Source organism: Eufriesea mexicana, unplaced genomic scaffold (assembly GCF_001483705.2).
Source record: "Eufriesea mexicana isolate 0111107269 unplaced genomic scaffold, ASM148370v2 scaffold8777, whole genome shotgun sequence".
NCBI lineage: Eukaryota > Metazoa > Arthropoda > Insecta > Hymenoptera > Apidae > Eufriesea > Eufriesea mexicana.
The window spans coordinates 186,245-211,743 of NW_016916521.1; the positions used below are offsets into that span (position 1 = coordinate 186,245).

The following is a 25,499-nucleotide window of genomic DNA, read 5'->3' on the forward strand; positions in this document are numbered from 1 at the left end:
AATCTGCCATGCTAAAATGAATCCTTTTAATACCTTTCTATGAGTAAGAACATTGTACATCTACTTAATTTTTTAGTTAAAATTATTATTTATGCGGGTTTGTGTACAGCTGTTATGGAATACGTTCTTTTAAAGTTACAAGGAGTTCAAAGTGCAAATATCACTTGTATGAAAGTTGGTCCTTTCAAAAAATTCATGTCCAACGTTGTATTAGGCTCCGAGAAGAATTCTGTGCTTCTATAAATAACGTGTATCTACATTTTCAAAAAAGTTAAATCAGTCTCGACATTCGGATCAAGAGCAATCATCAAGTGTCCACGAGGCACACCGTACAACTCGTCACCCTCCGCGGGTCACCTCGTTCTCCGTTCGTACACGAAACCTACGTCTAACTGTAACTTCGTCTTCGAACAACCGTCGAGCTGGAACCAACGTGTACTTTCTACGAAATCCAATAGCCCAGGAATTGTTGCGCGAAGACGTTGCGTGCAATCCGACACACTTTTCAGGGAAATCTCGGCACTGGTCGCTGAAAAAAAAAGGAAGAAAAGGAAGAAGAATAAGAACCGGCAAAAATTTCCAAATTAACTGATATTCAATTAAATTATGCATACGCGAGAAATAAAAAGGAGAAACCTCGAAGGTAGCCACGCGATGACGGAAGGCAATGGTCACGGTTGCTCGACGTTTGTCGGGGTACCATTCGGATGTTAGATCGTACGATTTCGATTTATCGTTCCGCGATAAAGGTTGTTGCAAAACGACTACGTTTCTCGATGGAGAAAGAAAGAGAGGGGAGGGAGAGAAAGAGACAGACACACACAGAGAGAGAGAGAGAGAGAGAGAGAGAGAGAGGGGGGGAGAGGGAGAGAGATTTCAGGTGTACAAGCAGCTGTTTTCACCTGACACACGCGCCTCTAAAAAGTGCCAGAGAAAGGACCAAAGTCGTAAAAGCGTATTTACTGGCGATCCGTGTACCATAATGCTATGAAATTCTTGTACATAGAACGTTGTTTAACTATTACACGGTTGTAGATAGTAGAAAAGGCTGAATAAAGGGAGCAATTACTTGAGGGAGGTGCGACGTTTGTTCTTGATAATTATTGAGAGTTACCTCTCTCTTCCTTGTATTTAGAGAGTGTTCTTGATTCGTCTTTACAACGAATTGGATTGTCACGGTATGGTTGTTTCTGCTGAAAAACAGAAAAGAGTATTTTAGAAATTGTCTTATACGTGTGCGTGATATAAGAAGAGATGGTTTGTATAATAATAAATAAAGAGCATGAAACCATTTGAAACCACAGACTTGTACGTAAATTTCTTTGGTCTCTGCAAGATCTTTCTTGTTTCTTACCGTTTTGGAAAAAGACTGGTTTCTTGGATTTGAGATGAAGATTCGAGTTGTACACTGTTCTGAATTATTCGATGAAACATTTGATTTTACATTGCATTTCTGTTATCAAATTCGTAAATATTTGGAGAGCAAATTTCGTAAGAATTGTTTAAGTAAATAGCTCTAGAATTTTAATCGCTATATGCGTTGTCAACGGAACTCAATAAATGTTCTTTAAAAGTTCACAGTATTTTCGACTTTATAGGCGTTACATTCTGCCATTTATTCAGTGAATCATTCGTGAAGAATCTTTATTAAATAACGAAATGCTGGAATGTGACGAATATCGTCCTCGATTGGACGTTAAAAACAGCAATGAAAAAGAAAAATACAACTGGTTAACAAAAAAGTGTCATTTTTCAACAAGACAACTTACTAAATATTCTAAAAGCAATGAAGAACAAAACAACAATCGTGAAACTATTAAATAAGCGTTAACATGTTAGAAAAGAAACATCATTTCACTTAGACAACATTAATGCAAGAACTTATAAATTAAACAATTACTTAAGTTCCATTACAAATTCTACAATTTTATTTGCATTAAGTTACTTCTCCAAAGTGATTTTTGTACAACTGATGTGACACAGATTTAGATTCTTTTTTTCAAGCAACTGACGCCTTTTTTGTATTTAGCATTTTAAGTTACTGCTGAAGAAAGAGATTTAACGCTTCGCATTTTTTTTCTACATGATAGTCCATCCATTCCATAATATTTGCTTGAAAAGCACTTTTTTCCATCCTACAAACATTAAAACTCGCAATAAGTTAAACCCAAGCTTTCGTAGAACTCTATACTCTGCAGACATATATTCGCAGGAGGAAATCCATTGTAACTCTATATTATTATACTCTATATATTAAGCATTCTCACTAATTCGATTAAAATAAAAATTCGTATGCACACCTACAGTGGTTTCAGATCACTGAAAGTTTCGTGTCAAAGTGTTGCACGAAAATAGCATGCAACGCTTTAGTTGGCTCATATATAACATTGGCCCATACACTCTAATCACTCTAAATCCATAGAAGATGCTCGCTTCCTCTCACCTGAGAGCCAACATCGGTTGCCAGTTTACACCCACGACATCAAAGCCAACCGAGACAGTGTCAAAGATCATATCCCCTCGAAGCTCTAGAGAAACTTCGTAGTCAGCTATATGAACTGATCGAGCAACCAGTGGCTCTCTCCTAAAACGTTTACCTTCCAACAGACCTCCGCGAAGAGGAAACAGAGGATAAAACATTGTACACAGCCAATGTACTTATGTACATTCTCGTTCGATTTGAATAATCTAAGCTGGCAAGAACTTTTGTATTGAACTTTCATCTTAAATGATTCTGACGAGTCATTTGGTAGGTTTTCTGAGTCCATGCCTCGAGCAAGTGCAATTACATTATTCCTCGTAGTATCGTCGTAGTTGGAGAACCGAATGAAAAAGATCCTAGAGAAATCTGGACGACAACTCGAGTCTAGAATTATAATATTATTAAATTCTGTATGCCGTTTTCATTAGATAATACGTTTCTTTGAATAAATTGCATCGAACATTTTAAAAGATTTTTAAATATTCGTGACACGTCTGTAAACCAATTTTTGTTCTGGAGTGGGACCTTTTAACATATTCCTTAAATATGTGAATGTTATTTTTTTGCCTTATTTAATGACCTTTATTGCGGCGCAATGTTTTCGTTATAATTTCTGCACGTTCATTCGTGTTAATTGGGTCTCTTGTACGTGCTGTTTTTTCGATTTAAGAACAAAATCAGACATTTTTCCTCGTCATGCAATATTATTCAAAATGTCTGTTTAAATAATATTTTAATTTTTGTCTACCAATTATTTACACTTATGTCGCGTTGTTTTCTACCTGGACTTGGTCCTGGTTGTTTCTTTATCTTTTGGACTACTTACGATTTAATGAGAGCGAAACAATAGGATAACGCTTGGTCGGCTATGTAAAAGATAAAGATACTGATCATTTCGTTTCGTTACGCTGACATCTCCTATTTAAATATTGTACTTGCTTTTTTTTCCTTGATGTGAATGCTTAGATATTTTATCTTGCCTCTGATATCTGTTACATCTTATCCTCCATGGTTACTTTATTAAGAAATATTATATATATTATGCAATTCATATTATTTAGATTCGATATAAATTTTAATGATTTATTGCTTTCTCAAATTTGTTGGTCATAGATTAATAATTTTCCAGTCTTCTTGAACAAATCCAAATGTGAAATCAAATACGAAGAATATTCTTTCTTTAACTTTTTTTATAAAATTTTACTGAAATTTTCATAAAAATTAATAATTAATAATTCTTAAATTAATAGTATAAATTAATAAAATATCTGAAACTAAAATTAAAAAATGAGGAGAGTATAACTTCTCTGATTTACATATTATATAATAGATTTTATTTATCACCTTTTCTAAAAATTCATAGAATTTTTAATCATTTACTTTCCGCTTGACTGAAACACGTGTCACGTTGCCTAATGATACATGGATATTATAGGCGTACAACTTTTCTAAAGATTATCTTTTGCCCTGCTATTAATTTTATTTCTACGTGCGTGAATATTAATGAAACTAAATGAACAAATATATAATATCAACCAGATTTCTTGCTGTGTAAAAGTATCCAAGAAAGTACATTTAGATGCAAATCGTTAATTCGTTTCGAATTAATTTTTCTTGTTAAAATGCCACTTCAAAATTGGCATGAATGAATTAATAAATTTGATATTTTATCCTGAAACATATTTTTCCATTTAATGTTTTCAATAGAACGTAAACAAGTGGAAGAAAGATTCTTAGAAGGGACGTATCAACTCCGGCCTTCACGGTTGCAAAGGCAAATAGCTCAGAAACTTTCAAGTATCTGTCCCTAAGTGGAAGTGATTGGTAAAGAGGAAGAAACCCACTACATGATTCTACATTTCCTTAACCTCTTTAAAGACAAATTTATTAAAGTCAGAGAAAGATTTATTACTTCTTAATTATATTTATTTGAAATACATTTCTAAATATCAAATGAGAATTCAAATAATTTAAACTATACATGTCAATACCTCGAAAGAGTTGAAAAACAATAACCTAAAATCATAAATCACTTCTTGTAAGTCTCTTCCAAATTCCTCAGTAGTAATATCATCATCACTCTTCGTATCGAATAAATTGCGTTCCTTGTTCGACTAATCGTAATTCACACCATTGAAAGAAATATGTATGTAAACACTGCTTATGCATGTAAACGAATACATAGATATGTAATCAACCAAAATAAGACAATTATTTTCCTCCTTCAATTGCAAGTGTCAGCTACGAGTTAAGCACTCGATACATGATTTACTAATATCGTCATTTTACAATTATTTTATCGTCATGTTTCACTATGAATTCCCACTTACAAGTTACAACATGACATATTATTTTGAAACGCTCGACAAATGTCGTAGCACTGACCATCGCCTTATTGCAATTCGCTCGCACTGCCCCCTATCGTCTCCAAGATAATATTTTTGTTTTGTAGCGCCAGTCGATCTTAATCCACGAGAAACGATCTTATCACTTTAATTCATTTAATTTGTGACTGAGATTAAGGTCCTAACCTTTTTATTAATTCTATTACTGAGAATTAGTAATGCTAGGCAACCGATAAAAAGCAATTGCAGAACCGAATTACGAAAATAACCAATGTGCTTACGGTTCATACAGAATCGGTTCAATGTGACTTTTAACGCTATAAAGCTAAGACCATTTAAATAAAATGCACTTAATCTTTTCTATTTTTAAAATAAAATTAACATCCTTAATACATTTACTAAATCGACTATTATGAGAATTTCGATGAAAGAATAAGTTGAATTAATTACTTGGCGTCAACAATTCGAAAATGAAAATATTATGTAAGCAATTAAATTGTAATAAAATTGTTAATGCATATTCAATTTTGGTTATTTCAAAAACTGTTTAGAAATAAACATGTTAAACGTATTATATTTCATGGTTGAAATATTTATGTCATGATTTTTAACTGAATATTTAGCTTTTAATTAATATGTTAATGATTTTTTTTTGAATGAGTAGAGATAAAATGTTAAATGAATTGAAAATTAAGTATCCTGATTGAATAATTGCAAATTATTAATTAATACCAGTATTTGTAATTAATATACTATTTTTTAATCTCCAATTAAATTAAAAGCGTAATTAATTTTAATAAATTTAAATATTATCTAAATTTAATTAAATATTAATAAATATTATTAAATTAAAGATTTATTTTATTGAAAATCTAAATTCCATAATCTTTTCAATTCTTGAAAATTATTACAATTTTATTAAAATAGTTTTAATTTACCTTTTTTTAAGGTAATTATCATGAATGCTAACTGAAGAATAATCACTGCTTTCGGATCAGTATAATGATAACAATCTATAATTTCACAATATTCTTGTAAAATATTAATACACTTCGGATAACGAGTTTTACAAAAGAAATAATCATCATTCTAAGTTGAAGATAGTTTATTACAAAAGGCGATAAGAAGGTTTATGTAATAAAAGTAACATGCACATTTATTGCAGAGGATAAAAGTGGCCTTGAAGGCTGTAAGACGAATGATCTAAAAAAAGGAAGTCAATTTCACCAACTTTCTTCTACACCAAACGACTTTATCGCATCTTCATATTTTAAGATATGAAGAAATACGTATGTTTCAACCGAATATTATAAATGAATATAATTACCGTATAATATAATATAAATAATTTAATTTTTAAATCGATTAACATGGAACAATTTTGTAATATTCAAATAGAAAATACAAGAAAAGAAAAATAAAGTATACTTTCTCCAAAATAAGTTAGTTAATGATTAATTCTTTTAATCTGAACTACTCACTGGTACAGTGAAAATGATCCTAATATTTTTAGCAGTAACAATCATTCCTAAATAAATAATAAATTGAAAAATTTCCTACATCTTTCTTACAGAATATCTCGACCAAAATTATGTCGCGAGAAAAATGGCTAAAGAAAAGCTACGTTTCACAAAGGACAACGAAATTGATCTAGGGATACTCGTGTTCGAGTGAAACTATCGTAAACGTTTTGTCAAAAGGAGTCACAAGGGAGCTCATGAGCTCGTTAAGCACGAACATTCAGAGAGAACGAAAGCGAATGATGGAAGAAACCAGCTTGCTGTATACATATACCGGCGATGGCTCACTTTTACTTTCTCTGTTCTGCACGAAACGCAAAACAGCGTCCGCGAGCCTGGTAAAAGCCGAAAGGAGACCGCTTTCCCTCTCGTCCTGTCTCAAGATATCGAGACGTGGCTACTCTCAAAATCCTTTGTGATTCATATCGTGGCGATGAATACTTTCAATTTAACGTGGATTCAAGGCACTTGTCATCCATCGTCCAGCCAGTAGAATGTGTTTTTTCGGCTTGAATTATTTGAAAGTCAGCAATTACATCCGTCTCATAGTAATAATAGGAAATCATAGTAATTGAAAGTTTCGTATAGCATGAAGGAAAACGAATAAACGAGCAATTAGTAATCATCCCACTGGTGGAACTAAACGTAGTATTTTTCTTTTCGCTCTTCAATTTTAATTTATTAGTTATTCTTACCTTTTTTTTTGAATTATCAAGTAATTTTTAGGAGAGGAAACAACAAGCATTTCTTCATAGGAAAAATGGGACTGTGCGTCTGTTAAAAGGAGCATCAAGAGTGAGGAACTTCCAATTTATAAATAAAATCTGAAAAAAAAATGTTAAGTGTGTAAATTAAAATAGTGATTTTAGAAAAATTGTTATTATATGTGTACCTAATATTACTATCGGTTTGAAAATCATTTTAATTATCGTACAATTGTTGCAACAAATGTGTTAAATTGAAATTTCCGAAGTTGATGAAATACTTACTGAATTCTTCAATGTGCAAATTATTATTACACAAATAATAATTCGTAAATAATATGTATACACTTAATAAAATACACTTTTAAAAATGTATATATATAGATATGTATGCAAATACTTTACCTAATTTCCAAGTATATATAAAACCTTAATACTGGTTTTTTCTCCAGTTTTTGTACAAGAATTTTATGCAATCTGATACTGTGTAATAATTGCAGATTACGTCGATCTTACCGTTTACATGTTTTATAAAATCACACCGACTTTATGTCACAATATAAATCTGTTAGTGTAATTTGTACTGAACGATTGCATTAATACAAATATCCATTTATATCCAGAAATTTAATTTCAAATTTAAAACGAATTTAATTCTAATGTTGAAATAATTTTTAAAGTTTCAAAGCTTTAAATACAATTAAATTTTAGATTAATAATCTTGGAATCTTAGAATCCATAAGAATTCTAAATATTTACATTTATTACCTGATGTATAAGTACAGCTTTCAATTTCTATGAAACTTGGAAATCGTTTTCCTTGCTCGTTACATTTAATGCCGTCAATTCCGTACTTTCAACCATTTAATTTGACGCCGATTAATTGCAAAAGGCAGAATGAATCAAGCCATTTTATGCGAATTTAAGTTTTTACCACGATTTTGAAACTTTAAGAAATACGAACAAGTTGTTTCTTTCCAATGAATTAATTTAAATTTTATGAATATTGTTAGCCATTTTTCGTATGCTATAATGAAATAATCGTGTTTGGTACAACAGAAAGTTCCTCTTCATTTTCTTTTATCTATAAAAGTTTTATCTGTAAATTTTGTAATTATAATCTTTCAAATTTCAAATACTTGAATGTATTAAAAATTAAACCAAAACACGTCACAATAGTAATAACTATGAAAATTTTCTCTTAATGTGAGTGAAATTTTCCACATTTTATCTAAGATAGGAAAACTTCGATCATTCATTTATTACTTATGTAACTGCGATCCCTTTTAACCTCTAAAACAATAGTAACACATAATGTACGTACGTACATTCGTACGTTCATTACGTAAATTCATCTTCAATTCTAGAAAAATTTCCTTTCTAATTAAATTTCTTAACTCTCATAAAAAAGAAAATATTAAAAGTTACTCAAATTTAACTAAAATTTGATTTATTGAAATCATATTTAAATTATGAAAATATTCAATTAGAAATATTTGGTTTCAGTTTCTACAAAAATTGTGTTTTATAAAATAAAAAAGTTTAAATAGGTTACCTATGTACATAGAATTCAACATCAATAACAATTATGACCTTCTCTATAAACAATTACTCATACTCAATGAACAAGATAAAGCTGGAACAGAGAGAACAGTATATTATCGTACAGAATAAAACAAAATAGTGTCGATGAAATTTATGCATGAGTAATTATATACCACGTGCAAGTAATTAATTTACATTAACATAAATAAATTCGAGGAAAAATCATCCTAATTCTCATATATTATCATGATTACATCACATATCGGGTCTGAAGTTCAACTGGCACATTTCATTCTACCCCTGTCTTCTTTCTTCTACAGCGGTGGAATCACTGAAGACGACGCTTCCCGGAGCAGGAAGAAGCATCGACATCGCGTAACACGAATCAGAGCAGAGCACTGACCTTGTTACTCTCCATATTTCATGAGACGGTTGCTACGTGATCCTCTTCTACAAGGAAGACATTTGAAATTGACATCGTGGATAATGAAATTGGCATAAAGAACTTTTCCTCTCAATTTTCTAAAAACTCATTACGGAAATTATACACATACTCTAATAAGAGACAGTGAAACTTAAGTATAATTACCGAATATAATTAACATAATATAATTATTTAATTACATATTGATGAATAATATCGATAATCGATTATAGATAAATGTGAAATTTTAAGGTTATACAATTATTCTAGAATTATATCAGAATCTAATCGAATCTTCATGGTCAAGATTTGTGCAGTAGTTACCGTTTGAGACTTTCTTTTAATATAATCCTAATTTTTGCCAATGTTGCAGCTCATTTCCTGAGAGGCCAAGTGACTCATGATAAACGCGTATTAAATTGCCATAAAAACGATGAGATAACATTCCTGATAGATATGGTTTTTATCTGAAGGGCAGGAACAGTAATGAAATGTTCATGTCAGTTCTGTTGCGAAATTCATCTTAGTTAAATCGATGTATCATTGTATCAAATAAATTAACAATTATATAGGAATGGAAATTTATTTAATTTAAAACCTGTCTAAACATTGAGAATGACAATAATCCCTTTTTAAAAATTCTACTCCTTAATAGTATTTCATAAACAAATATAAACTTTATCATTTGATAAGTACATAACTAAACAGAAAAATATTTATTCCCGAACAAAATTATCTTGTGATATTATTGACTTTCTAAAATATATTTTTATCTAATTAATATTATAATGCTAAACGATCGAAATAAATAGAAATATATCAAACTTTCGTCTCGATTAAATATTTTTTTTTAATCATTGTACCACTATTCAAGATCTAATCTAGGAATAAGTAGACACTTAACATCTATAAATCACGATAGATGTCTCTTCAGTGTCACAATTGGAATATTTATTTCGATCGACTTCCTTGTTGACATCGAAGCTTTATCTGTTCGAGAGTGGTCCAGCAAACTTCATGCACAAACGATAATCTAAAATATTTTTTCGACATAATAAAAAGTTATACTAACAACTGTTATCGGAATGACTTAATTATTCTGCAACAAATTCCAAGCATCATACTTGTAAGACGAAGTTTTCAGAAGACAGATAATTCACGGAATGTCGGGGTCAGTGTACGCTACGTCCGTCTATGTACACCATAGCTTGTATACTATACGAACAGAAGAAAAGCAGAAACTACAAGAAGCATGGATGCTTCTATATACATAAGGAACATAACCAGCGGTTACTCATCACGGCTTGTTACAATTACGAAATGCAACATTACATTGTACTACGCGTTCTTTTAACTATTTACGAATCTACTGTTCTTTACTCTTATGTTCATTTCTTAGGCGACGACTATAAAACGCCGTGTGCAACAACTGTGTCTAAAATAAGAATTAACCAGAAGCCAACAGTCAGCCAAAAAATCCCGAGAATTAGAGGCGTAACTGGCCGCTGACATTTCGCCCTTAACCATGCGATATTCATGACTAACAAGCAGGACAAATGATAAAGGAGAAGGAGGCCACAGAAAAGGACTATAAAGAAGAAAGACAAAGAAACTCGAAGCGAATATACATATGAAAGACGCATCACGAGATGACTAATAACACGTTTGATATACATACATATATACAAACATATATGCGCAGCTTTATCTCTGAGGGAAAGGAGAGGAAGGCGAATACAGTTATGTTAGCGGCACTTTGATCCACAAATGTACCACGTGTTCAAGCAAGACGCAGTTCCGACTCTAGTGTTAGATATCAATTAAAATTTGGTACATTAACACGCTAAAAGGTGATATTTTTAGATTACACGTTCAGTAAGAGAAGAGGATTTCTACAGATTCTCCACGCATAAAAATAAAGCACACATTATACATATTTAACTTTAATATCGTCATAAACTTCTCGACAAAAGCTATTAGTTTTTAATTTACCAATTTCTCTTCCTCTTCTAGATAACCAACTTTTATACCAGTAATTTTAAACACCTATATACGCACTATAGCAATACAATTGAAATAATTTAAAAGAATTTGCATAATTGATAAACTGTTTACACGAGAGTCTTCCTTATATAGAATTCTATACTTCACGATCTAATTACCTATCAGTGCTAGCAGTTTCATGGAAAACTACTGCCTACTCACAAAGTATACAAAAAGATCCCAATAGAGCAGACCAAATGTTAGCGGACCAAACGTCTGCATTTCAACGTTTGGGAACAATAGCTCAGAAGAACAAGTGACGTAGAGTCGACGAGCTCAGATCCAAGTCCAGCGATAGACGTAAGTGAACCACCAGTCACAGTTCTGCTTGCCGCCCGCGGAGAGGGTTCAAAAGAGAACGGAGCGGTGGACTACGAGAGACGTGACGAGCAGTCGCCAGCTGGTAGCCGGTCTACGTGGATCGAGCAGTCTTGAGTAGAGTGAGCGTCTCTTTTTCTCCTACGTGCATACACAGTCGTGCACACGCAAGCTCTTCAATCGCTCTGATCCGCGCGATAATCGTGTGCTTCTTGACTGGTATTCGCAGTGAGGAAGAGACGTGAAGAGGAAGCGGTCGCCACCGATAATACCACAATGAGTAACTGTCGTCGTTGATGAACGAACCAATATCGAAACAATTGTTTCGATTAAACGACGTTTAAACAAGTTTTCTACATCACGCTACGCTCTGATGAGAGCGTGTCTTTGACAGGATGTCGTCGGTGTTTTCGAAATTAATCGACGCGACGTCTACCAAATACGGTATCAACAAGAACCAGCTGATCCGTGGTGTAGTTGGCGTCGTGGGCACGCTTTATCTCATTAGGATCGGTTATCCGTTCGTAACTTTTGGTATAAAACAATACCAAAAGAAGAAGAAAGTAAATGAAAATAATATTGAAGTGCCGAAGCGGTGTAAAAATAATGTCAATAATATTGAAAGTTGCAAATCGAACCAGAAAGTCGGGAAACCAAGTGTGGGTTTGGACCGGGAGTTCATTAAACAGCTGATCGCGCTGCTGAAGATCATGGTTCCCGGATGGAGAACACGCGAAGCCGGATTATTGACATGTGTCACTGTGACGCTTTTAGCTAGGACATTTTTGTCGATTTATGTAGCCACTTTGGAAGGTCAAATCGTGAAGAGGATCGTGTTGCGAGATGTTCGAGGATTTTCCTTGATGCTCGCGAGATGGTTTGCGATCGCTTTACCCGCGACTTTCGTTAATTCGGCTATTCGATATTTAGACGGACGATTGGCTCTTAGCTTTAGGTATTTACATGGACATTATCTTGATATGTGTTTATATTATTGAAAATTTATAAACAAGTGTCAAGTTTCTCTCTTGTTTTTAAAGAGGACGCCTGGTGGATCATGCTTACAAAATGTATCTGAGTCAACAAACTTACTATAGAGTATCTGCATTGGATACTAGACTTGGAGATGCTGAACAAAGACTGACAGATGATTTATCTGAACTGGCTAGTTCTGTGGCACATCTGTATTCCAGCTTAACCAAACCATTGTTAGATTGTGCTTTAGTGTGCATTACGCTTATTTCATTTTCTTCCAAGATAGGAGGGCCAAGAATACATGGTAATATAATAAAGAAACTATGAAATGTGTGAATAAGAATAAAGTATTTGGTAGAAAAGTAAATTAAGTGATGTACTAATATATATTTGAATTTCATTTGCATTGTTTTCTAGGACCATTGTTATCTTGTTCGGTAATTGCCATAACTGGACAGATTCTACGTCTTGCATCTCCCAAATTTGGCCAATTAGTGACTGTAGAAGCATCGAAACGTGGAACATTAAGAGAGGCACATGCTCGCATCAGTGCACATGCAGAAGAAATTGCATTCTATGGAGGTCACTATAGGGAGCATCGATACTTGACCACTGCTTATAAATCTCTTGTTTCACACTTAAAAAGAGTACTAGTTCTCAAATTTTGGTATGTGATGTTAGAACAACTACTTATGAAGTATGTATGGTCTGGTACTGGACTTTTAGTTATTGCCATGCCTCTTCTTTATACTTCAATTAAATCAGGATCTCCAGTCTTAAGGAATAATGCTGATGGTACGTAAATGATGATATAAAACTTGTAATGTGCAAAATAGTAAATAATAGAGCTATTTTTTCATAAATAGATGGAGTGAGTGAAAGAACTAGATACTTGACAACTTCTAAAAATCTTTTGAGTTCTGGTGCTGATGCCGTAGAAAGGCTCATGTCATCTTATAAAGTAAGATTTAATTTAATGGCATTCAAATATTTTAAAAATAATATATGTTTATAATAAATTTTATTTACTATAGGAATTAGTAGCATTAGCAGGATATGCAGCACGAGTCAGTGAAATGTTAAATGTATTTAAAGATGCTGCATTATGTAAATATAGAAGAAATATTGTTAACAGTCCATTAAAGATAGCAAATGGTACACCTAATTTCGCTATAAGTGACATAATTGAATTAAAGGATGGAATACCAGTGATAAAAGGTAATCTTCTACAAATATGTAAAATAACAATACTTTGAGCAAGTGCATATCAATAATAACATGTAAACAACATCTGTAACAGGAATTGTGCGTGAAAGTACAGATGGTAGTATAAGTTTAATCGATGTGCCAATAGTTACACCAAACTGTGAAGTTATTGTACCTAGATTAACTATTCATGTAGGTATTAATGAACTTTTTAAACTATAAATTATCAAACAAGAAAAATTACTAACAAATTGCTTTTTCTTTTGCAGATAAAACCAGAGGATCATATATTAATTACTGGTCCTAATGGCTGTGGAAAGAGTTCTCTATTTCGTATAATTTCTGGCTTATGGCCAATATATGGAGGCACGTTAATAAGACCAGCTGAAAATTATTCTGCTAAACAAGGAAGACCTGCCCTATTTTATATCCCCCAAAAACCTTATATGACTGTTGGTTGCTTGCGCGATCAAATCATATATCCCACAGAATCACGAACAGATGTAGGTTCCGACGAAGAACTACTCAAATTACTAGAAGAAGTTGATTTACGAAGTCTGGCAGAAAGAGAGCCGGAAGGACTTGATGCTTTTGCTGACTGGGACTCTACGTTATCTGGTGGTGAAAAACAGAGACTCGCAGTAACGCGTTTATTTTATCACGCGCCGCAGTATGCGCTGTTAGATGAATGCACCAGTGCCGTAAGTCTTGAGGCTGAAAGTGTGATCTACGAAACTGCCAAAAGAAAAGGCATAACGCTATTAACTATTACGCATCGTGTGGCTTCCCTCGCAAAGCATCATAAATTACTGTTACGCTTCGACGGAGAAGGTGGTTGGACTTTCGGTCCGTTAGACGCAGAAAGTATATCGCATCTAACAAATCAAACTTATGAAGAAACCGAAGAACATGAAGTGAAAGGAGGCCACTATCAGATGTTACATGTACGTTCGCGCATCCTTTTCTATTTTTTTGATATAAAACGAGTAACCATGTTGCAACGAGTATATCTTAAATATATTTTGGTACTTTTTGCTTACAGGAACTCCATGACATCCACAAGGAGGAAACGAAAATTGGAATTAGTTGAAAAAAACAAAGCAAGACGAATTATTTTGTTATTGCTCTAGTGAATTTATGTAGAAATTTGTGCAATTGTAAATAGATTCCCAATAATGCGTTTTGTACAGTTGTTCACAACGGTTTCTAAGTACATACTCTATTTTTGTATGAGTAAACATCACTATTTAATAATATGAAATATAAATAAATGTTATTTGAATATCTATATCGTAATATTTATTTTTTATTATCTATATCAATGACAATCCAAAAATAAAAATGTTATTTCTGCTCATAGCTTAATTTACACTTAATGTCTTATGACATAAATCATTAGACTTTTTGCTTTGGATATGAATATTATCGTCTTTCATAAATCTCTTAATGTTCTCTCAATTTAATATTTTTTTTCTTTCCATATAAATTTCCAATTAGATTTATACACGTTTTGAAAGTCATGTTCAATTGAAATATGTGAATAATAAATCATATAGTAGAAAAAAATTACAAATTATTCGAGAATAATGTAAGAATAAATAACTAATTGGTCATTAAAATAATAAAATCAAAATATAAAATTTATAATAATAATGAAATGATGTTATCGTAATTTTGTATTTCTTAAAAATTCTTGAAAATTTAATAATCATTATTAAATATATAATCATATACATTCACTAATAATGAATGCATATATATATATATATTTCATATGTGTTTAAAACGATATATTATATTATTCCTTATTTATTACATTTTATAAATAATTTAAAAAGTTTGGAAAAACGACGAGCGCTATAAAGATGCGGCAAAGTTCGTGAAATAAAGAGTCAAGTGGAATAAATTTATACTTAACAACCTTTACAACATGATTTATAATCTATGCACAAATGCCTTTCTTATCGACCCGTGGAAAATAACCTCAGATTATCAAAACGAATCATTATAATACCAATCTGTCTACAGCATGATCTTTGCTCTTCTCAAAAATATTTTTCTTTAAATTTATTATCAAGAATGCTTTCAAAATATACATCTAATCGAAAAAATCTCAATATTGGTACAAACAGGAGAGAAAAGGAAAACTAGACAAAGGTTAAAAAACGGAATTCAGCGAAGCAAATGATATAAGAATGAAAGTGAGTGATCGTAAAGAAATATAGCACGAAGAGAAGAGAGGGAAGAAAGGGCGCGAGGACGGTATAGGTTGGGTCGCGATTAAAATCCGGATCGTGGATTAAACTACCTTTAGCGACGGTGCAGCTGTGGGCAGTAGCGTGTCGTGGTGCGCACATTAATTTGTGCCGGACAAAAATTTAATTACGTGTGTTTCTTTGTTTTGAAGGGCCAGCAAAGGCGGCGGGGGCGATGCCAGGGGAGGGAAGACCTACAATTTCCGATGAGCTTACCTCTGGGAAACCCTGCAAACGCCAAACGTCGATACGCCCGGGAGCAGCCATCTTGGGGGGTTGTATACCTCTCTGCGACGTTCGAGCTAATGCTTTAAAGCAATTCCAGAATACTGGCGCAATTAGACGCGCCTCTCGATTCTCTGCATTATTCCAGTGATGCAATAGAACTCGTCTCCTCTTTTTGTTTATAGTATCATATTTTCTTAACGTTAGAATAGATTGAATTACTTGATTAGTTTAATCGAAGAGATTAATAATACCTGAAGCTTTAGAAAGCGTCTAGTTTGTTGCGTATGAGTTTCCGTCTAGTATGTTTTACGTTTTATAGGTTAAGTCACTCAGGGTTGTTTTAATGAAGCGGATGTTGTATCAAATAGGTGAATAAGTCAATTAAGTATTGAATGTTGATTATAGATTAGAATTATATATATAATTCCTAAATTTTATTTTTAGGTGTTATTAAAAATCTTAAGCTCCGTACGATTTAATTATTTCTATGCAGAATATCATTACATAGACATCTCAACGATTTAGATATGATAAATATGATCTTTTTCTATATTTTCACAATTTTCTAAATTACATTAAGAAGAAATATATAACTGTTTGTTGGTACTAAAATTTCTATAAATAATAGTTCAAGAAAAGAATTCACAAACTTCATTAAAACACAAAACTTACACCTGAAAAACGACTGTCAGTGTATCAATAGCTACAAAAATAACCTGATTTGACATTGCAATCACACAAAGAAACCTAAAATAAGATACTAAAGTTCACAATTTACAAAACCACTAATTAACGACTACCATTTACAGAATACATAAATTCATCAACCCCTGGTCAACTCAAATATGAAACCTCGATTTCTTCGATGTTCAAATCACTCAGACATCCCTTCCTTTGCTGTTTATTCAAAAACGAGCGACCATAGGCGACTATTCTTAGCTAAGAGCGCAGTTGCAGGCGGCAATTTGAAACATCCTCGGCTGGTATCGAGTTTCGTATTTTGAGAAAGGGTTGAAGAAAGACGCGACCGCATCTGTCTGTCCGAGCCGGCTAAGAAAATACGGTAAGAATCATCGGGATGATTAGCGAAAGGAGCATGAGCCTGGCTGTTCGTAACAGTTTCCTCGAGGATTAAAACCTTGTCCACTTTCCAGCCCGCCCCCTCGCTGTTCCTCGTCGTCGAAATAGCCGATTGAATTACACGCGGCGCGTGCCAGCCGGCCGCCACCGTCACCGCATACGCCTGAAGATCTTCACTGGAATAAAGAACGTAATAAGCCACTATCCGATCACTATCTTGTCACCCGATGGGATTTCTAGCGACAAAGAGGTGGTACCTTGCAAATCTCCCGACGACGCGGTTTTGTAGTCATTGTAGCCTTTTGTATAGTCAGATGTGATCTTTGAGGAGAGGAGAAAAGGGCCGACTATTTTTCTCAAAAACTGTTAGGGAGGGAGGATATATATATGAGAAAATGGGACACTTAGTGGACTAAATAATGTAAGGAAAAATATTGACGATTGACTGCTAATTTCAAGTTAATTTATTAATTCATTAGTATTATATTTTGTTTAATATATCCAACATATTAAAGAATTCTTTATAAGTCATTGTCAATATGAGCAATGGAATAGCCTATTTCAAGTGAATATCATACAGTATTTATAGACAACGTTTTATCAAATTTTTTATCAAGTTCTTTATCTGGCCCAAATATTTAAAGTCATTGTTTTGGAAGTTGGAATATTGGTATTTTTGTATTCGACTGATATAACTTCGTCACGCGTTCGACTCAATTACATATCTCTATCTCTACTTATAGTCTACCGATTCGTCTATAGTTTGTCCAAAGAGACGAGCCAAAAAATAAAGCGTAATTGACACGTGAGCTGGTCAGGGTCTGCACACAGTTTTAGATACCCCAAAATATAAGAAATTGAGAAGCTACTTGTTCGCAAGAGCTCTAGGTAAAGGACTGCTGCGAATTTAGCCCTGAACGGTGGTTACTTAACTGCAGGTATGTAGGAGAACTGATATATAGAGCGATACGCTTCAATCAAAGAATTATTTTTATTAAAACAAAGAGTTAAAGATATTTTGGAAAATTGGATCTCTGCTAATAGACAATTATCTTTGTTTTTGACAGATAAATATGGAATAAATCCTGAGAAGAAGATATGTTAAAAGAAATTACATAAATATTAACTTTTTTTATTAAATCACTAATCATAAAGTACGTGACTTCAATAATGCGGTAGTTCCAGTTAGAGGTTGGACCCCGCCATTTTCTAATTACACAGTGTCTGAAAATTACTTCAGCCGCAAGAGGTGGTTCGCCGCAAATGTAATTAAGCACCCGTGACGTATTTAGTAACATCTCGATCGTTCAAAGCTGGTTTTATCCCAGCACCGAAGATTATCCGATGTGCAATCACTTTAGCGAAGGGAGATGGTACCAGTGGGAGGAACTTTTGATCGTGAACAATACCATCACTGTCATCTCATCACGAGGGTTAATCATTCAACTTTGAATCGCGGCGATGAACACGTTTCCTGCTCGTATGTTGGCCTACACCGCCGGTTAGGATAGTTATCTCGACTAGAGTGGAAACGATACGTTGATACATGATGTACGCGATCAGGAGCAGGAAACTGGGTTATACCTCGTTGGAACAGGGACCAAGCGTTTAACTGTAATTTGTACTTGAGAGCGTAATTCGAATGTAAAGTCATTTCAAAGGTTTGTTGTCTCAAAGAATTGCCTGTATAAAATGGAAGAGTTTGATTCATCAAAATGATCCGGTACATTTATCAAATATAAATTCATAACTGGGTAATAATTCAAGCCAATGTTACGTGTCATTTAATATATCGGGAATCAACAATTTCGATAACAGCAGCTTACGTTTTCATTTTAGTTAGTTAAACAATTCAAGTATCAATTTGTCTCAAATTTGTCTTCAATTAAAATTGCTTTATTCCTTAAAAATATTTCGCTCTTTGTACAAGACAGACTGATAACTTTGAAACTTCTTCACTTGTTCAAAGGATCATTGCGTTCTTGATTCAACACAACCATCCTATTTGCACCATTGCATTTACTTTATTTTATCATTACCAGAACAGTTCGTTTATAAAAACTATTATCATATTTTCAGTTTCTCGGATCCAAGTGAGTCACTGCGATCGGCAAGAATCTTTTTCCCATAAGGAAACGTAAATCCGGTTACAAGAATTAACACATCTCCCTATGAACCATGACCGTGTTTGCAGAAAGTATTTACGAAAGTATTCACCGAGTAAGTGGTGATTGTCGATGCAACCCGGTCTACAGGGTCACCTAACGTGCACACGTGATCAAGGCGGATATGCAATGTACGACGCGTGTTTACTTCTACCATCGCTGGTAGAACGATCGCGAGAATGTAATCGCCTCTTTGATTTCAGGTGCGAGCAAACACAGGTGTGGACGCAATGCTCCCTCGAAGAGGGTGGAAACACTGATTCTGGTTACTATAGATGCTATCTGCGCCCTTGAATCGACGATCTGAGATTGGGAAATTGAGCGTGAACCTTCGATGCAAATTCTGTGGTTATATATCTCTGTTGGGTATCGGTCTTATATATAACAAATTTTGAATTTTGAATAATGGATTGGGGTAATAATGAAACGATGCGAATGAAGAATTTCTGTTTAATATTATTTTGTAATGTATCGAGCTTAATCTCGTTTATGAAAATATGGATTTTTATTATTCTTTCCGGCGATTGGTTTAATTATTATACTTGTACTAGATCTTTCATTTCTCCAAGAGAGTAACCCTAGTGGAACGAGGGTTATGGGTAACTTTAATGCCTGTAGTTTTAGTAGTTCTCTCAGGATGAGCAATGAACCATGTCGTTTACTACAATCTATATTAAACAAATCAGAATATGTAATTATTCCAATAATGTTTTGTTAGTTACCTTTAAGTAATTTAATTAAACCCATTGTCAATTACATTTTCAAAAATTCTTATATCTGAAATACGATAGGACTACTACATTACCAAACTTCCAACCAGCGCATATGAATACACATTTTAAGCTATTGATTATCTATCAAACATCATAACAGAAGCTAATTCAAACGTCTACTACTGCAATCATTATTATTCCAATCAGTATTTTCCATCTTTCCACTTCAAACGACTTACACCCCTTACCTTAAACGATTTTACACCCGTGCAGAGGACTCATGCCATCGGCCATCGTTATCGCCACCCGCCCTCCCAGGTCCAACCGGCAGGCGAAGAATGTCGCGGTGCAAGGAACTCCTTCAGCTCGTTGGAAACGTTACAGTTCCATGGAATCGCGCGTTACCATCGAAAGAGAGAGGGCGGGGTCCGGTTTTCTACGGGGTCCTGCGTAAATACCATGGGCCCAATCGGTTGGAAGTGTAAGCCAATACCCAGGGTGTACACTCGGCGTACTGCGAGCTCCTCTATGCGACCCTCCCGTCTCCTTCTTACACCCTCTCCCCTTTTTTTCCCGTCTCACTTTCTCCTGGCTCTCTGTCTGGTTCTCCATCCATCGTATTCCGAAAATTTACGCATTTTTACCTATACCTCTTCATCTTTCACTTCTTCTCTTTTTCAGAAAGGGCAGTAATACATTCACGAATTTTACGAGAGATAGAGAGAATTTGTAATATACATCTATCAACCGAACTTGATTCGTGTGATTCGTTTCACACTATACCGTCAACAATGTGTCAGTGCCAGTATAAGAATCTGAAACATTTGCATCGAAATATCACGCTTCGACAAATAAATACGAGAGATTCTTCTCTTTTCAGGCTCATTGGCAATTGCTCTGGACTTGCTTTGCACGTTGAGAAACATGGTGCTTCTACTCGATAAGTATAGAGTTGATGTACGATATTCGATGGTGACACACGGTCGACGCCAGAACGCTGCCGTGCGGTCGACTTCCTCTTCCTGTGTCCACGTCGGAACTACGTAGTCAGGTGTCCGGCCTGACGGTTCGCGATTATGTCGAGACATTCGATAGTCGGATGCGCCTGGCCTCGTGAGAGGCGGCCTATCCAGCCGCCAGCAACTTTTTCAAATTTCGACCGACTCTCGTCCAACGGCTGGCTGCCCTTTTCCCTCGTTCCGGAAGTGCGCTTCCAGCATCGCACTCTCGGAAGTCGTGATTAGGTATAAGGATCCATGCTTGCAGAGATTTCTTATCAGGTGATTATTGCAGTTTTTCTCTTTACATAGGATTCGCGTCCGAGGAGCTGGTTATCGGTTGCTGATACTGAGATGATTCGTGTCTGGGAGACTGAAGGTTGAGGAATGATGGTGACTCGTGGTATGCAAGGTGAAATAAAATTTTGAGATTGTAGTAATTATACTTGCGTGTTCGAGCGTGAAATGTTGAGCGAGAGTTATATCTCGTGGACTTGCTTTTTCTTGAGTGAGTAATTAAATGTAGAACTTGGAGATAAGATAATAATGTTACACAAAGGTGGTTCTGTTTGGATTGATTTGTGGACTATCAAGGCTCGTAACGATATCGCATGTACCTGTCCAAGGTTCGCAATATGTGTAACAGGGAAAGTTGTTTCTAAAATGCGTCCAACTGTTATACCCTCTTATAAAAGAAATTTGTAATTTATCCAGTTTGTAACTATAAAAATTCATTAATTGTCTAATATTAAAAGGATAAAAGCTAATGAAGATTAGTGAATTTTCTATTTCTATAGCGTTAATTCTACGTTTATTTTATGGATTTTTGATTGAATTCCTTCATTCCAGATACCGCAGCTTTTGTCATCAAATTGGAAATTGTGGTTGTATCGTGGTATTATAATAATGGAAAATCAGGTTAAATTTACTAGAAATACCTGACAGCTAATGAAGTAGATATAACACGATCAACAATGAATTATTCTAACTCGTATTTAGATGCGGCAAGAGAGGTGTTCATAACAATTTAATAACGATACTCAAAGGCTTCGTATTTAAACTCGATCTTAACGCTGCTATCGTGTTACATGAATTTAATGTCCAAATATTTGTACTACTAAACGCATACATGTAATTAAACCACAGGTTTCACATTCACGCTATCCCGATCTGCAAAGCCTGCTGAGAACGTCTCGCAAGAATAGGGCAACAATCTCAACGAAGCGCATAAAGCAAGAAACCTTGTAAAGGAGCCGTGCAAAAACCTCGGGTTCAACGATGAAGTTCTAAATTTCGTCCGAGTCCAGCTCGAAGACAAGCTTGAAAGATATGTACCAAAAAATCTATAAAGAAGGAAATGTTACATTACATAAACATTAATATATGCATATCGACATTCGTCACGGTTCGTCCTACATATGCTAAAATATACACATATAACAAAAGTTAAGAAACAAACTAGTGATTTAGAAAATTTTGTATTGCAGATTGAAATTAAAAGAGGTTCGCTGTTTATAGATACATGATATATCTATTCATCCTATTTTTTTAATTCCAATACACGTATCGCAGAAGATGAAGATTTTCAAAAATTGCTTCCTAACTATCGTCAGTAAGTGTACAAGAACTAAACTAAACACATTCTTCGTCTCTTCGTTTCGCCGAGATTAATCATTTTAATTTAATAATAACAACCAGAGCTTTACTTGAACATCGACCACCGGATACAGTACTGCTCGCTTTAGCGTCCGCAGTTGGGCCCAATCCGGACGCCCATGCGTGGTGGTGTCTTTCTGGAGTTCAGTTGAGATAAGAAAGGACGAATGCGAATATTCGAAAGAGTCTAGAAAGATCGGTGGCAAGTATCATCCGACATTTCAGTCTCGCTTCCAAGAATTGTAGATGACACCGTACCTAAAGTGACCAGAACTCCGGCAACCAACGTATTCCGCCGGAGTAGCTTGTGAACGAATCGGAAAGCAAGAAGTTAAGGATGTGTGATAGGTCAGGTAAAAAATTGGACGTCGGTGAAAGTCGGCAAAAGTGGAGGACCAGTGTTCCCGCGACGACGAAGAACGGTTCACAAGGTGGCTGGGGCCGGAGAGGGTGGCTGAGTCGGGTCGCGAGTGGAATAGGTAGCGTCGGAGTGTTTCGCAGCCGGGCTCACCGTTCACTGGTCAATAATCCACGAAAGGGAAGGCATTACAAGCCAGTGATCTCGAGGGTATCGGGGCCACTCGTCTGCGAGGCAGGACCACCGTGATCGGCGTGGTAATGGTATCTGAAGAAAATAATATCCTACTTCCCCGTCCCGCTCTGGCAACGGGGGATATCGGTGTAGCAGAGACGAACCAGGCTCGAAGGAGGCCCGATCACCGATCACCGATCGCCGAATGAACGATTAGTATCCCGTGTCGTCGGCATCGACGACGGCCAACCCGTGTATTCGAACTCTTGCGTCTTACACGCCTGTGGACATGGATATCGTTCAAACCGTTCTTCCTCGCGTCCTCCCGGTCGGCTCGAGCATTCTTTGAACACTTTATCGCATCCTTCTCTACTTCGTAATAGATACGACGGAGAGTGCCATTTTTTTCCATCGCCATTTTCATCCCCTTTCATTCCGATGACGAGATGCTTGTGACGAGTTGGGTCGCTGTCCAACGAGTCGTTTCTTGGTCTTTCGACAGCGAGTTTGGTGCTTCTTCCTGTGCTTGCAGTAGTTATACAGATGTACCTTTGTCGTGTGTAAGAGAAATTTGAAAGAATTGGAGACTATTTTTAATTTAAAACGTCTTTTAAGGGGATTTCTTAAGGGACTTATCTATAGGACAAAACAAATGTCGTTGGGTGAGAGTACTAGTAACTATTGCTAGTAATTAATTCTACGTGTTTCAATAATTATACTTAATCAACGACTTACTTCTCAGAATCTTAAACATTTTGTATATCAGTAATGACATTTACAATCGGTATTAGCCAAGCCATTTTTCCATTCTGTTTCTTCAAAATTCAACGAAATTTCGTACACGAGAAAACAGACCTTGCAATCAGTCATCAGCCCTGGTAACCTGCAATTACCAACAGAAAATCACCATTAACAACTCTTTAAACTCCGATTCAAGCAATCCTCAACTCTAACCGCGACTTGCCCATTTCCAAATCGCACTCCAAACCTAACTCGTTTCACCGAACTTACTCTTCAAAATCCAATGAAATTTCATACACGGGGAAAAGAAGAAGCTTCCAATCAGTCGTTAGCCACAATAATCTACGCGTAGCGTCAGAAAATCACGCGAAAAATTCTTTCATTCGATCAATTTTTCTGAACTCCACCTGCGACCTCAGCATCTCCGAATCTCTCTGCAAAATCATCCCGAAAGTAAAATTATCGAGCGTGAAACGTCGGCTCGCATTTGACCGTAGACAAAGTTGAAAAGTCCTGCAAATCTCCTTAGCAAACACCTTGCCGTGGCAGCATGGACGGAAGGTTAACGCTGGCTGGGGTAGGGGTAGACACACGTGGAAGAGGAGGACGGTACGTGCGTGGAACGAAGCCGGACGCAGTGGGTGAAAAAAGATAGGGAAGAAAAGGCCGGCCCATGGTGGAGTGGGGTCGAAGTAGTAGTCAGTGAGTAAGGGGTGAGAGTGGGTGATAGTAGGTGGTAGATCCCTAGTTAGCCAAGACACATTGACAAGCCATCGTGCCAGCATGGCAGCAGCACGCGGTGCCATCCCTCGAGACTTCTTCCTCTCGTCATCGCGATGACTGACGCCGGCCGGGACGATTTCGGAAAGACGTAACTCGGCAAGCGGATCCCTCGTTGTGATATCGAAGTTAACACACGGTGGATTCCGAAATTGGACTTCTCTGGATGTTCCTAGTGCCTTTCATAGTAGAGGGAGAATAGTGCGCAGAGTGCAATTATGTCGTCTTTGTGCTTCAAGATCAGACTGAAGAGTCGATTGTAAGGGAAATGTTCGAACGTAGTAAGATGAACGGTGGTCCAAGAGGTATAGTTCTGGGATAGAAGAGAAGAAGAAAGAGACCTCGGAGATGTTTGAAAAGAGAATAAGAAGTCAGTACAAGAACAGAAAGAAGGACAAAGGATACTATTAAGAAACTGTGGGGACAATGTTTCCAAGTTAATTGTGCACCGTGCAGAGGAAACAATTTAGATGAGTTTAGCTTCGAGTCTCGAGTGCCTTCGCGCGTTGGATACTACGTACAACGAATATCAGATACTCGTTATACCTCGTAATCGTTTAATTATCGAGTCCAAGTGGAAGAAGTAGCGGAGGAAGCGTAAGTTTGCGGGCGGAGAGTGTGGAGGGCCATTTTTTCGGTGCAAATATAGGAGACGAGGATCTTGAAGCAGTCGGTGATCACGCGAATCGTCGAATATGGAGAACCGAATCACGTGGGAAGATGCACATGGTTTTCAGGCTATGAATGAAAATATCTGGCAGATTTTCTGCAGAAGCCTTTAGAGGAAAC

General features: G+C 35.5%; 1 protein-coding gene across 1 annotated transcript; it reads left to right on the plus strand.

Annotated features, from left to right (window-relative positions):
* Positions 1–11,200: 11,200 nt before the first annotated feature.
* On the plus strand, positions 11,201–14,728 carry ABCD (ATP binding cassette subfamily D). Its single transcript, XM_017907660.1, has 8 exons — positions 11,201–12,336; positions 12,422–12,660; positions 12,774–13,151; positions 13,223–13,317; positions 13,391–13,574; positions 13,657–13,754; positions 13,832–14,506; positions 14,605–14,728. Exons 1-8 carry the CDS (start codon positions 11,777–11,779, stop codon positions 14,650–14,652), a joined length of 2,277 nt encoding a protein of 758 aa, XP_017763149.1. The 5' UTR covers positions 11,201–11,776; the 3' UTR covers positions 14,653–14,728.
* Positions 14,729–25,499: the final 10,771 nt, after the last annotated feature.

Bases quoted from the DNA above. Each gene is read 5' to 3' on its own strand.
- ABCD (XM_017907660.1), top strand. From the start codon at position 11,777: ATGTCGTCGGTGTTTTCGAAATTAATCGACGCGACGTCTACCAAATAC. The intron at 13,152-13,222 runs GTACGTAAATGA...TTTCATAAATAG, and splicing joins CTTAAGGAATAATGCTGATG to ATGGAGTGAGTGAAAGAACT. The intron at 13,318-13,390 runs GTAAGATTTAAT...TATTTACTATAG, and splicing joins GGCTCATGTCATCTTATAAA to GAATTAGTAGCATTAGCAGG.